This window comes from Thalassophryne amazonica, chromosome 6 (assembly GCF_902500255.1).
Source record: "Thalassophryne amazonica chromosome 6, fThaAma1.1, whole genome shotgun sequence".
In the NCBI taxonomy this organism is placed as follows: domain Eukaryota; kingdom Metazoa; phylum Chordata; class Actinopteri; order Batrachoidiformes; family Batrachoididae; genus Thalassophryne; species Thalassophryne amazonica.
The window spans coordinates 107,260,098-107,275,374 of NC_047108.1; the positions used below are offsets into that span (position 1 = coordinate 107,260,098).

The 15,277-nt window shown below is 39.0% G+C and overlaps 1 protein-coding gene across 1 annotated transcript in view; it reads left to right on the forward strand.

Annotated features, from left to right (window-relative positions):
* The window catches only part of LOC117511515 (solute carrier family 26 member 9-like), a 44,692-nt gene extending 36,611 nt beyond the window's left edge, over positions 1-8,081 (forward strand). The window contains 8 exon segments of the mRNA XM_034171527.1: positions 1,884-1,979; positions 2,067-2,173; positions 2,284-2,353; positions 2,434-2,526; positions 2,624-2,770; positions 2,886-3,110; positions 3,218-3,272; positions 8,056-8,081. Of these exon segments, the coding sequence (XP_034027418.1) occupies positions 1,884-1,979; positions 2,067-2,173; positions 2,284-2,353; positions 2,434-2,526; positions 2,624-2,770; positions 2,886-3,110; positions 3,218-3,272; positions 8,056-8,081 (819 nt within the window).
* The last annotated feature ends 7,196 nt before the right edge of the window (positions 8,082-15,277 follow it).

Here is a 15,277-nt window from a genome sequence, read left to right on the forward strand (position 1 = left end):
TTAATATAATTTAAAAACTCATATAAAGCTTGAAGCGTGTACGTTTAAAACGCATTGCAACACAGACCGAGTCTGGTGAATTTAATGGGACAATTGCTTAATTCGCTCTTGTGACTTTTACATGACCAAATTCAGTCAGGCAACTCCAGAGGGTTAAAATAAATTATAATTTTACACTCTTACAAGGAGACGTTTTAATCTGCCGAGGTGGAGATGGAGCCTGTGACCAAAACACTGACTGCAGCCTTTTCCAGTCGTTCAGAGTCACTGTGGAAGATACGATGACGCTATCAACAAGCATTACCGTGACTGAAGGAGTCTAAATCTCTACCGTCTGCCAAATTTATACCATGAACCGATTATATATCGTTTATACATCCCACGCCTACTGTGGATCATATTTTACTTGATAGGCTGGAGAATTATTTTGGGATTACTGGAAGTGCCCTTTTGTGGTGAACATCATACCTGTCCAGTCGTTCTCACTGTGTTTCTTACAATAACACTACCTCTAATCTTACTGACATGAAGTTTGGGGTTCCACAGGGATCTGTTTTAGGCCCCCTGCTTTTTCTCCCTTTTCTCCTCCTAGCATTCCTTGGGCATATATTGCGGCATTTTGGGATTGCCTTTCATTGCTATGCTTATGATAATCAATTGTACATGCCGATAACTGCTGGTAATCTCATTCACATAAAATCCTTAGAAGATTGCCTTGCATCAGTGAGAAGTTGGATGTCTAGTAACTTCTTTACTTTTAAACTCTGATAAGACTGAAATGATGGTTCTTGGTCCAGTGAGACATCGGCATCAATTTGACCAGCTAGTGCTTAGCCTAAGTTCGTGTGTTATACATCATTTGGACAAAGTGAGGAACCTTGGGGTAATTTTTGATCCTACATTGTCCTTTGACCTCCACTTTAGAAATTTTATGAAGACTGCTTTTTTTCACCTGCGAAATATAGCAAAGATTTGTCCCATCCTGTCTATGGCTGATGCTGAGACTCTGATACATGCATTTATCGCTTTGAGATTGGACTATTGCAATGTTCTATTTTCTGGTTTACCGGAGTCCAGCATTAGGGGTCTTCAGCTGGTTCAAAATACTGCTGGCAGAGTCTTGACACGAAGCAGAAAGTTTGGCCACACTCCGCCCATTTTGGCATCCCTTCACTGGTTTCCTGTCTCTGCGAGATCAGATTTTAACGTGGAAGAGTCCTGATTCATCCAAACTTCTTCAGTTTACAGCTGACAGTGGCCACTGTGCTCATTGGGACCTTCAAAGCAGCAGAAATGTTTTCGTACCCTTCGCCAGATTTGTGCCTCAAGACAATCATGTCTCAGAAGTCTACAGACAGTTGACTTCATACTTGGTTTGTGCTCTGACATGCACTGTCAAATGTGGGACCTTTTATGTAGACAGGTGTGTGCCTTTTCAAATCTTGTCCAATCATCTGAATTTACCCCAGGAGGACTCTAATTAAAATGTAGAAACATCTCAATGATGATCAGTGGAAACAGGATGCACCTGAGCTAAATTTTGTGCTTCATAGCAAAGGCTGTGAATACTTACGTACATATGATTTCTCTGTTTGTTTGTTTTTAATATAAATTTTCAAAAATCTCAAAAAATTATTTTTCTCATTACCATTATGCGGTATTATGTGGAGAATTTTGAAAAAAAAAAAAAAACATGAATTTCATTAATTTTGGAATAAAGCTGAAATAAAAAAGGTGGAAAAAGTGCAGCAGTGTGAAGACTTTCCAGATGTGCTGTACATGTTGATTGTCTCATTTAAATTCTATTGCTATTTACCGATCTGAGTGTCATCTGTAAAAATGCAGATTTACAAGTGTAGTGAGTTAGTTGTGTGTTTCTACAGTTGGTGTTGGCAGTTATAATTGTCATCGCTATGAAGAAATTATTACTGCAGCTGTCTGACCCCTATTACCTCTGGAAGAAGAACAAATTAGACTCTGTAAGTCAAAACCACAGCCTGCATGTTATATTTAACATAATATCTTTTTAACTTTTTTCCTCTCCTTTTGTTCATTTGCTTGTGTAGTGTGTGTGGGTTATAACATTCCTGGCTACATTCCTTCTTGGCATAACATATGGAATGGTGACTGGAGTCGGTTTTTCCTTGTTGGTCCTGGTTTTCAAGACCCAGTTGTAAGTACACAACATAAATCTCACTGCAATGGAAACACAATGTTCAACACAGAGAGAGTTGAAAGGTGTTTCTTAATGTGTTACACATGATAATAATGTGTTCCTCACAGTCGGAATGGTTCAGTACTGGTTCAGATCATGGATACAGATATCTACAGAAACCCCAAGATGTACAGTCAGGTATGACAATAAAATATTTCTGTGTAAATTGGTCAATAATCACAGTGTAAACAGAAGTTATTCATGTTGTTACTCCTCAGGGTGTTCTTGTAACAGGTGTGAAAATCATGACCTACTGCTCTCCACTCTACTTTGCAAATGCAGAATTATTTTTCCGGAAGGTCATCAAGAAGGTAATGGTGACCAAATATGTGCACTCAAGGTGGGCCAGGTTTCTATGAACACATACATATGGTGCACAAGTTTTTACTTTGGCCTGGTTGTGTTTAGACTGGATTGGACCCTGGAAAACTTATCGTGGCCAGACAGAAACTGTTAAAGAAACAACAGAAAGACAAAGCAAAGGAAGAGAAGAAACAGGCGGCGGCAAGAAAAAAACAGAGCAAATGCACCTCAGTGGGTCAAATGAACACTCAGGTGGGATGAAGCAACACATCAAACACTCTTTTGTTCCAAAAAGCATTAATCTGTGCATATACAGAACTTTTTAAAAGTCAAAGTTCAACACAGTATATTTTCAATTTAATTGAAGACCACATCTCAGCTTGAGATGCAGGAAGACGTCAATAGGACAGACGATGGTACCAACCAACTATAAGCTCCCATCAGCTACATCAACATGAGCTACAGTGCCTCTGAGCCAGATGAGCAGACACCCAGTCCCCCAGCAGACACACTGGAATCCCCACCAGTGCCCTTCCACACCCTCATCCTGGATCTATCAGGGGTCTGCTTCATAGACCTCAAGGGCATCAAAGTACTGATAAAGGTTGTAAACTTGTCATCAGAAATAAATCTTTATGATTAACATAATGAAATATTGGTGATTTTTTTTAAATCTTGTTTTCTTTATTCTCTACACAGATGAACTCAAACTTCTCAAAGCTTGGCATTAACCTGTACCTGGCTCACATTCAAGGTAAAGACAGTACAATAAAAGTAGAATGCCAGTGCTACTTGTCATTTAAGTCACTCCTCAACTGTACTGACACATGGCAATGTTACAGTTGTAGTTTGGTGGGCAACAATTTGCTAAATTGAAACATGCATTTGAATTTTAATATTTTTGACAATCAGTAAACAGACAAACAGGAAAGAGCTAAATGTCAGGTTCTGTAGCCAGGAATGGTTGGACACACACGCAGGACACAGACACCAAGGTTTGACTTTCAGAAGGCTTTAGTGAGTTCACAAGTAAAGGTCAGTATACTAAAAGGCAGTCCAAAAATAGCAACAGTGTCAAGATAATTGGGCTAAAGGTGAGGTCAAAAAACAGGCAGGGTGGTCACAAAACACAGCAAGGCAATCAAAATGAGGACTATGAAACAGGCTGGAAGCAAAGGCCCTGAAGCACAATGATCACACAAATGAATTTTAATATTTTAGAAAATCTCATGTGAAAACAGGAAACAGCTAAGTGAATCTGCACTGTGTCACTGTTCGTCTTCAATCATCTTTGAGGGCCCCTTCACACATAGTACGAATAAGTACAAATCAGGGCGAATCACGGCAGAACAGCTTATATGAACGAACCATGAAAACATCGAACCGACAGGCAGGCATGATTGATGCCGCTGAGATGGTTTCATGCACATGGCAACACAGTGCGAGCAGCTGCACAATGTGTAACCACATCGCGCAGATGCTGGGGACAAAAAAAATGCATGCCAGCCATGGGATTCGAATCTGCAATTTCCAAAAGCCCTGATTGCCAACCTGAAACGTTACCACTGAGCTACCATCACTGTCCTGTAAAAGGTGCAGGAATCCCTCTTATCAAGCGGGCAATACAAGTATGGTCTGTCTGTTCCTCTGTAGATGACCCATGGTCACAGACGTACAGTCATGAAATGACATGAATGATGAAGCAGTGTGCTCTTATCATGTCCACATCTGCTGGCGGTGTGTCCAGCTGGCCCCGCGTGCATGTCCTGTCCGACACGTGTGTCTTGTGAACGGCACGCCGCAGGACAGACACCGTGTCATATGGAACAGAGCTCACGTGGGTGACATGACAGTCAGATCGCCCGCTGTGTGTTATGCTCTGACGGTCCGTTTCACCTGGAGCAGCTTGTCAATTTCTTTATTTCTTTATTTAAGGATCCCCATTAGTCTTTACCAAAGTAGAGACTATTCTTCCTGGGGTCCATTCTCAAATAAAAATATTATAATTACATCAAAGTATTACAATTTATACAACTCACAAGCACCAACTGTACAATTCACAGAACATACACAAGTAACAGTTAATTCTTCACAAAACAAACACCAACACTACATTCACGACATTAGGAGAACTGTCTTGTTGAGTATACATTTCATAAGATTTGCTTTAAAAACTATATGATTTCGTATTAACCTCACATATGGAGGCATCTGATTCCAATATAAGATGGATCGATATATAAATGTATTTAGGCAAAACAAAAATAGAACTAGTAGCTTGTCTTGTGTTAAACTCATGCCTGTTACCAGTGAGTTGAAGTTTAGAGAACAGGCTAAAAGGTTTGTGTGTGGTCCAAATTTTTTGCAAAGAAACCACAGAAGAACAGGCCAGTCTCTCCCTCACTGTCATCCATGACAGTTTGTGATGTAGGATGTTAACACTGGTTCGAAAAGGAACAGCCTAGAGCGAGTCTTGCTGCTCAATTCTGTGCTATCTGGAGTTTGTTCAGGTCTTTGAGAGCAGCCTTTGACCGCACAACAGAACAGTAGTCTAAATGACACAACAATAAAGACTGTAAAACTAATTTCCTTGTTGCTGTTGACATAAATTGAGCATTGCATCGAATTAAAAAGTTGTTGCTGCTCATTTTGGTCACAATATTATTAATATATGTTGTCCAAGACATCCTTTGATCCAAAGTCACCCCAAGCAATTTTATCTCAGTCACTTGTTCTAATAATTGATTGTGCAGAGAGAGGTTTAACTTCGGGGTGTCTCTTAAGGTGTGTTTAGAGCCTAAAATCATACGCTTAGTTTTTAACACATTCAATTTTAACCTGTTTCCCACCACCCAGTCATAAGTCAACATTAGCTCTTTTTGTAAAGTGCTATTGACCTGATCCAGGCTAGAAGCAGAAACATATATTGTTGTATCGTCTGCATATACAGTCATACGGGCCCTATGTAAAATATATGACATATCATTTACAAAAATACTATACAGCAAAGGACCAAGACAACTGCCTTGTGGAATGCCACATGTTAGGGTCACAGTATCTGAAAATGAACCATTGAAAGCAACACATTGCTTTCTGTCGACCAAATAACTTCTTAAAAAACATAAAGCAGAGCTTTTAAATCCATATGCTGATAATTTCCCAATTAGAAGTTCATGATCGACTAGATCAAAGGCCGCACTAAAGTCCAGAAATGCAATTCCTATCAGTTGCTTACAGTCAATTTGTCTGTCATCATCAGTTTGTCATCAGTTTGTCAGCCGGTCATCAGTCAGAGCTGTAAGTGCTGTACTTGTTGAGTAGCCTTCTTTATAGGCATGCTGGGAATCAGAATGAAGATGATTTACTTCAAAATAATTCTGAATCTGTTTGAACATAATCCCCTCCAACAGTTTACTCAGGACAGGTAAGATGCTTACTGGTCTGCTGTTCTGCCCAGTCAGTGGCTCTTTGGAATTTTTTGTTAGAGGAATATTTTTTGCTATTTTCCATCGATCTGGATAAATACATTCATCAAAACATAGACTGAAAATATAGCTTACCGGCCTGGCTATTGATGTAGCTACAATTTTTTAAAGTTTTCCATCCATGTTATCAATTCCACATGGTTTCTCACAATTTATATTTTCCAGTAATTTTTGAATTTCATTGTCATTAACAGATTTAAAAACAAATGAACAACTCTTACCATACATAATTTGATTAGTTATGAATTTTTCTGACATTTTCCCACCAACTGAGGGCAGCTCATTTCTGATCGTTTTTACGTTGTCCTAGTAATACTTGCTGAAGTAGTTTGCAATTCAAAGGGTTTAGTAATGAATGTTCCATTCAGCTCAATAAATGAAGATATTTTACTTGTTTTGCTTCGACACATAAGTTCATTTATCATCCTCCATATTTGTTTACTATTATCACCACATTCTTTAAATTTTGTCTGATAGTACAGTTTTTTTCTTTTGCCTGTTAATTTTTGTTACTTTGTTTCTCAATAAATGATAAGTTTGCCAGTCTCTGGAGCTACAAGACACTACAGCAACTTTTTTCATTTGATCCCTTTGCTTTATTACTTGCCTCAAACTCTGATCCACCCAAGGGAACCTGTTGGACCTTACACAAAGTTTTCTTATTGGGGCATGTTTATCACACACCTCTGTGAATAACTTACAAAAAATATTTAATGCATGCTCGGCATGTGTGTTCTGAAGCACCAGATCCCACTTTACATTTTCCACATCATGGATAAAGTCAAGTTCTGAAAAAGATTTATACATTCTTTTAAAATGACTTCAGGTCCAGCTCGTGGTATTTTTGTTTTAAAAGAGAAAGCAATTATATTGTGATCACTGAAGCCTACAGGTTCTGAAATCATACTAAAACACTTTTCAGCACAATTTGTATAAACATGATCAATACATGTAGATGTGGTTAACCCATCTCTATTGGTTCTAATCCTTGTAGGTAAATTTACCATCTGAACTAGATTGCATACTGTGATTGTGCTACTTAGATGTGATTTCATTGAACAGTTCTCAGAAAGCCAATTAATGTTCATATCGGCAAAAATAAACATTTCATGGTTTGTATCAGTAGCTTTCTGAATCATTGTACAAACATTGTTCAAGTATTCAACATTAGCACTTGGTGGTCGGTACAAACAGCGCATTAGAATAGGTTTACGATGTGGAAGATGCACTTGAAGCCACAGCGCTTCTATTCCAGGCATACCAAGATCTGTGCTTATTTTGACTGGGATATGACTTTGAATGTAACATGCAGTCCTTCCTCCATATTTATTTCTGTCAAATCTGAATATGTTGTAACCTTCTTTTGCCAAAATGTTATCTTCTATAGTTTCATCCAAATGTGTCTCTGTAACAGCCATTATGTGAATGTTTGATTTCAATAAAATGAAAGATAATTCACTAACTTTGTATTATAAGCTGCATATGTTCAATAGAGCAAATTTGATTCCTTTAAAGGGTACCTGAAACATCATTTAAATGAAAGAACTAGTAAATGCAAAGTGTAATTGCTCCTAATAAATACATGATTGCATGAAAATACCATCCCTGGGCCAACCAATTTCAATTCATACCACAGACTTTCCAACTGCTCAGGTCGTCTGATGCAAACAACCTGAGCCTCTTCCGGTGTGCCATTTGTTTTAACATATACTTTGCAGTTGGATGTCCATGTAGCCATGATCTTTCCTTGTTTTTTAAGAAACCTTACCCTTTTGGCCAGCTCCGCATTGACTTTTGTGAGGTGCTCATTAATGTACACATTTGTTCCTTTAAATTTTTTCCCTGTCTCAGTAGATCGATTTTGCTCTTTCTATTAACAAATCTCATTATTACCACAGAACTAACTCTTGGATTCTGAGATGGTAGGGTGTGACATGCTTCAATACAGTTTCTGTCAACATGAATGTCTTTACTCTGAAGAAACAGAGCGACTTGAGCCTCAGTTGAGGTCCTCTGCTCATTGATGTCCTCTTCTCTCTGTTTCCCCTTCAGAGCATGGGCATAAGAAAGTGGTTTGAGTGTCATCCCAGAAATAATCACATCGTTAATTCGTGTATATTGTTCTAAGTCTGCCACACGTGTCTCTAGAAAATTAATTTTACTTTGTCGCTCCTGATTAAGCTTTTTCAGTTCCTGAATTTCGTTCATTAAGTCCATTATAGTGCCTTGTTAATTTAATTAATTAATTAAATTTAATTAGCTTATAATGCGCCAAATCACAGCAAAAGCTGTCTCAAGGCGCCTTACATAAAACAAGTCAACATAAAATTGAATACATAATTAAAAATGAATAAAAAATTCAAATACATAAATAAAAACAGAAGTAAAAGAATAAAACAAATAAAAATAAAAACTATCCATAAGAAAGAGAATAAAAAATAGGTTTTGAGTAGGTTTTGACAACAAAATAGGTTTTTTTGTCTAGAGATATAGGTTGAAGAGGATTTGCAAATCGTATTCTGTTTTTATTTTCATTTTACACAACATCTCAACTTCATTGGAATTGGGATTGTATACATCAGATTTTTACTTCATTTTCCTCAAAATCAGTAGCACGATGTGGTGCAGCTCCTCCCATGGAACACAATGGGCCTCATGTATCAATGTTGTACACTTGTGGCGTAAATTTACGGCGTAAACTTGAAATACACCAAAGTCGCCGTGACATGTATCAAGCAGTGCGCACCTGCCCATTTCTGGCGTACGCCTGACGTGATCTTGATAAATGTGCCGGGTGGAAACGATCATAATTATAATAAACACGCCCATAAATATTCAGACTCCGCTTCAGACACACCCTCATTTTACGACATGGAAGCCGGAAAGACGGCAATGAAAAAGAACTGCACCAATCACGACGCGTGCCAATAAAGCGTCAAAAGCGGCCGTCGTATCAATTGTTTTGTAGTATATAATCAATAAAGTGTTACAGTGGTCCCTCATTAATCGCTTGAGTTACATTCTAAAAATAGCCCATAATACGCAAAACCGTGACGTAGTCAGCGTTATTTTTTACAATTATTATAGACCTTTTAAAGCTGTAAAACCACTTTATACACTTTCTCAATCAGGCATGAACATTTTCTCACTTTTCTGTCGTGTGTAAACACTCTCAAAGTTCAAACCTTATTAAGAAAATAATACCAAACTGTTTTCAGGCCCAAACATTTGTTTGAGAAAAAAAAATAGAACGTTTTCCTATAAATAATTATGATGGCATTTAGAACAAACAAATTAATTTTAACGATCAACGACCGAGGTCGGACACATAAGAAATTATTAATAGTGACTGACCAGTATTTCACAGATCAGGCCTCTGCGTCCTGGCGCCGCGCCTTTTCCACTGAGTCAAACCTCGCTTTAGGTGTCTGTTTCCGTGTGACTAACACAGTTATGAGTAGTTGTTGGCGCTCTTTTCTCTTCTGGGCAACAAGATTCTTATAAACAGATACGCAGAACACAGAACACTGTAAAAAAAAAAGGCATGCAAAATTGGACTAAATACTCTGCGAGACTCCGAGGCCACGACAGGTGAACGGCGTTATAGTGAGGGACCACTGTATTCTCTTTTCACATGTCAATAATTCTTGACATGTGGATATTTGCTTGCTCAGTAAATAAGACATGCCTAATCTGTCAGGTTTCTTTATTTTTTAAATGTATTTCTGTATTTTATTGTAACAACTGAATGGAGACAACAAAACCTGGTTGCAGCACGGGCGAATTAAGGGAATGACGAAACTACAGTTGTTATTATCAATACCATTATCTAAAACGATCACACCACATGAAGTTAAGCTCAGAGCTGCTCTGGCTCCAGGCTCGAAGTCTGGAGAAAAAGGTGAGCAGCGCTTTCCTTCCTATCAGCGCTGTATGGCCACGGATCGTGCTCCATAACAATCCCGCAACAGCGGGATTTGTATTAATTATTATGTAGTATAATCAGGTAAGTGTTATTTATGTAACATATGCATTGATTTGTATAATGGCACTGTTTATCATGTTGATCATCTTAATTTTTATGTGGATTCCAGCGCTGGTTCATTTTGGTGTATAATTTACGCCACCTCTCGACCTGGTGTATATTTTCAGCGCAGCGTACGCCAGCGACCACATTGATAAATGCCAAGTAGCGCAGCCGTTTTGGTGTACACCCCATATATGCTCAAATATCGCCGTAGGAAAACATTGATACATGAGGCCCATTGTACGTTCAAAAACCACACGTCGGACTCGTGTTTCCAGAAGCAAAACGTAAACAGAAGCTTTTTTTTCAAACTTAATTTATAAAAACTCTCAATGGGAGTTTTTCTGGCCATGATAATTTGTGTGCACGTTTTCCTTTAATTGAGCCCACGAATGAATAAACATGCTCTCAAATAAAATAAAAATAAATAAAATGTGCGCATGTTTTCCTGGCTGTGATAATTTGTGCGCATGTTTTCCTTTAATTGAGCCCTCAAATTAATAAAATGTGTGCACGTTTTCCTTTCATTCAAAATGAACTTCATAATATGACCTAAATTGTCATCCTGACGACGGGAGACCCTTCCGTTTTAATGTGCTTAAACTCCAGATGGTGTCATGCTGGGCAGCTAGAATTCTCTATATGTCCTTCTGCGCCCAAACCATGATGATACACTCTGACCAGATCCATTTCGAATGGGGAAATGTATTACACTGTCTCCTGGTTTGTTGGCTAATTGCCAACATTTATGTGTCAAGACAATACTGAGTGCATGTTTTACAAATTGTGGCCACGTTTAAGTAGATCATGCACTTGTTTTACTCAAACGATGCTTAAAACAAGCACACAATATAATAAAACATGTGCACAATATAATAAAACGTGCACACAGCATCATAAAATGTGCGCACAATATAATAAAACGTGCGCACAATATAATAAAATGAGCGCACATTCTCTCCACATGCAAAACATCTTGCAATGACAATTCCAGGGCTCCGTAAAAATGCCTGTTTTTACAAATAAAAAAATTGAATATTTTACAAAAGCACATTTATCTGTTAAAACCAACACATGACACACATCACATTAACGTGTTGGTTTACATAATGAATGACTCAACCAATCATTGTTTAGCAGAGGCACATTTTACCCACAATCCTTTGCGATCTGTCTGTGTTTGTTACAAAACTTCAGAATTAGTGCATTATTCAACATTTAAAGATATATGTTATATTTTAACTTGGTACAAATGACAGAATTGACATTAATGGAGTTATTCTATCAGTATTCATTTTATTTATACACCAAACCATAACTCAGCATTGCTTTATTTTCCAAGACCTCCGCCTGACTGGAATGTTGTGATTGGGTAGAGAGCTGGGATTTGCGGCTGCTTGTAGCTTGCATCTGTGCTGAAAGCCATGTAGTAAACAAGAGCTTCCAGCAGGGGGCAAGCTGTTCAAAGACAGAAGTGCGGGCTCATTGTTTGGGTCTTTTGTCGCTTTTGATGCTACCAGAAGCGATCGTGGTGTTAAAACTCAGATTCAGTTTGTTAGTAGTTGCAAATGTACCAGAGACAATACTGGAATTTATCAGTTATTGGTAACTTCCGATACATTTTTGGGTGGTTTATCATTTAATCTTTATCAAAGATAACTTTTCAGTTATCTGATTATCTGTTATCGAAGTTATTTTTTTGGTTATCTGTGCCCACCACTGGGAAGGACTCACCGATTTTTAGGGTGGACCGTTTGGCCGGCGACACCAGCTTATCAATTCAAGTTCTTCTCCAATAAGAGTTGATTTTACACTGTGTTGAGTTGATTTAGCCCTGTGGGAGAGTATAATGGAGGAAGTCAAATAACAACACTTTACTGTTGTGAATGGGCACAACAAATACAACAGATTACAATAATGGACAAAAAGCCAAATCACAAAAGGTGTCGTGTGGGCAGGCTCGAAGATAGGAGACGTCCGTCCAAAGTAGAACCGGAACCACACGATTTCCTCCGCCACCAGACCCCGGGAATACTGGAGCCGCCAAGTCCCGAATTCCCAGGTGGCCACTGCCTCCGCGTGTCGGACCTGGTACTGCTGGCGAGGAACAAAGAGACAATTAAACGAGGGCGCGTTTGCACCCAGCAATCCGCACGGCAGGGAAAACTACCTCCACCTCTCGTTGGAAAAGAAGTCTGTTACAACGCACAAAGTCACAAGAAGGTTTACTGTCACACAGTTAGCTGAGTACGTTACCTTCCAGGTAGAACGATATCTCGGCAAAGAGGTGGAGACGTCGTCCTGCTGATATTCCCCTGCTGATCAAATGAGTGGTAACAGCTGTTGCAGGTGATGCGTGACAGCTGTCACCCTGGCTGCTCCTGTGCGGCGACTGCGCCCTCTCGTGCCTGAAGCCCGCACTTCAGGCAGGGCACCCTCTGGTGGTGGGCCAGCAGTACCTCCTCTTCTGGCGGCCCACACAACACAAATCATTTGATCATTTGTTGCTTAGTTAACAGTCTCACAGGCACAGTTCTGCATCTATAATCATAAAATTTGGACTTACGGTTGAGAGACCTCTAGAATAGAGAGCTCATTTTTCAAGGTCAAAGCTCAAGTTTCAACATCAAGGTCGTGCAAAAAGTGAAAATTGTTTAATCAGCCAGGTTTGTTAACAGTCACATGGGCATCTATCATCATAAAATTTGGACATATGGTTCAGATAATCCAAGAATAGTGTGAGTTAATTTTTTAAGGTCATACCTCAAGTTTCAAGGTCAAGGTCACGCAAAAAGTGAAAATCACATAATCAGATATAACTTCAGAACTACTCACAACATAAAATGACAGTTTGGCTCATGTTGCTTCGCTTAGGGAGACAGTTTCTGATTGACCTTGGACCTTCAAAAGTTTGGTCAAGGTCAAAGTTTACCCAAAATATTTATAATCTGTATTTAAATATGATGTGTGGAAGTGGTGTATTGGGTCCAACAATACAGTGAATTCACTTTGCAAGGTCACATTTCAAATTTCAAGGTCACACAAAACATGAAAATCAGTTTAGACCCGACTTGGAATTTCACCATTCAGAAATTTCATTTTGATTCACCTTTAGTTGGATTTTTTTATGTGGAACCACTTGCAGGACACTGTTGGCTTCATGCCAGAACTCTTTCAGAAATGTTTGATCCAACTTGAATTTAATCATTTTTAAGATTCAGTTCAGTTAAACTTTATTTCATAGAGTGACATCAAAAGTAACTACTCTGTTGGTGGAGGTACTTGTGCTCTCTGAGCACAGCTCTCGTTCCTCTTTGTTTTATTGTTGGTTGGGGTGACCTGAATGGTTGGTCTAAGCTTTACCCTCTGATGTTGGACCTTGCTTTTGTTTGGCTTATACTGTCTGCAATGAAAAAAACATTTTTTTTTCCTTTTCCTATACCATTCAATCTTTCTCTGATTTGCCCTCTTTGGCTGGTGTGTAAAATAGTTACCCAGGTATAAACCTCACCTCCTCAAGCATGTGTTGTTGGGTGTCATATTGATATCATCTAATTTTGGAACATCTCTCTCTCTCTCTCTCTCTCTTTCTCTCTCTCATGGGAGTGTTTTTATTTTGCCCTGTACAATAGCTTTATTTTGCTGGTTTGTCCATCTGGAGTAAAAAGATCAATCAATCAATCAATCAATTTTTTTATATAGCGCCAAATCACAACAAACAGTTGCCCCAAGGCGCTTTATATTGTAAGGCAAGGCCATACAATAATTATGTAAAACCCCAACGGTCAAAACGACCCCCTGTGAGCAAACACTTGGCTAGAGTGGGAAGGAAAAACTCCCTTTTAACAGGAAGAAACCTCCAGCAGAACCAGGCTCAGGGAGGGGCAGTCTTCTGCTGGGACTGGTTGGGGCTGAGGGAGAGAACCAGGAAAAAGACATGCTGTGGAGGGGAGCAGAGATCGATCACTAATGATTAAATGCAGAGTGGTGCATACAGAGCAAAAAGAGAAAGAAACAGTGCATCATGGGAACCCCCCAGCAGTCTACGTCTATAGCAGCATAACTAAGGGATGGTTCAGGGTCACCTGATCCAGCCCTAACTATAAGCTTTAGCAAAAAGGAAAGTTTTAAGCCTAATCTTAAAAGTAGAGAGGGTGTCTGTCTCCCTGATCTGAATTGGGAGCTGGTTCCACAGGAGAGGAGCCTGAAAGCTGAAGGCTCTGCCTCCCATTCTACTCTTACAAACCCTAGGAACTACAAGTAAGCCTGCAGTCTGAGAGCGAAGCGCTCTATTGGGGTGATATGGTACTACGAGGTCCCTAAGATAAGATGGGACCTGATTATTCAAAACCTTATAAGTAAGAAGAAGAATTTTAAATTCTATTCTAGAATTAACAGGAAGCCAATGAAGAGAGGCCAATATGGGTGAGATATGCTCTCTCCTTCTAGTCCACGTCAGTACTCTAGCTGCAGCATTTTGAATTAACTGAAGGCTTTTTAGGGAACTTTTAGGACAACCTGATAATAATGAATTACAATAGTCCAGCCTAGAGGAAATAAATGCATGAATTAGTTTTTCAGCATCACTCTGAGACAAGACCTTTCTGATTTTAGAGATATTGCGTAAATGCAAAAAAGCAGTCCTACATATTTGTTTAATATGCGCTTTGAATGACATATCCTGATCAAAAATGACTCCAAGATTTCTCACAGTATTACTAGAGGTCAGGGTAATGCCATCCAGAGTAAGGATCTGGTTAGACACCATGTTTCTAAGATTTGTGGGGCCAAGTACAATAACTTCAGTTTTATCTGAGTTTAAAAGCAGGAAATTAGAGGTCATCCATGTCTTTATGTCTGTAAGACAATCCTGCAGTTTAGCTAATTGGTGTGTGTCCTCTGGCTTCATGGATAGATAAAGCTGGGTATCATCTGCGTAACAATGAAAATTTAAGCAATACCGTCTAATAATACTGCCTAAGGGAAGCATGTATAAAGTGAATAAAATTGGTCCTAGCACAGAACCTTGTGGAACTCCATAATTAACTTTAGTCTGTGAAGAAGATTCCCCATTTACATGAACAAATTGTAATCTATTAGACAAATATGATTCAAACCACCGCAGCGCAGTGCCTTTAATACCTATGGCATGCTCTAATCTATGTAATAAAATTTTATTGTCAACAGTATCAAAAGCAGCACTGAGGTCTAACAGAACAAGCACAGAGATGAGTCCACTGTCCGAGG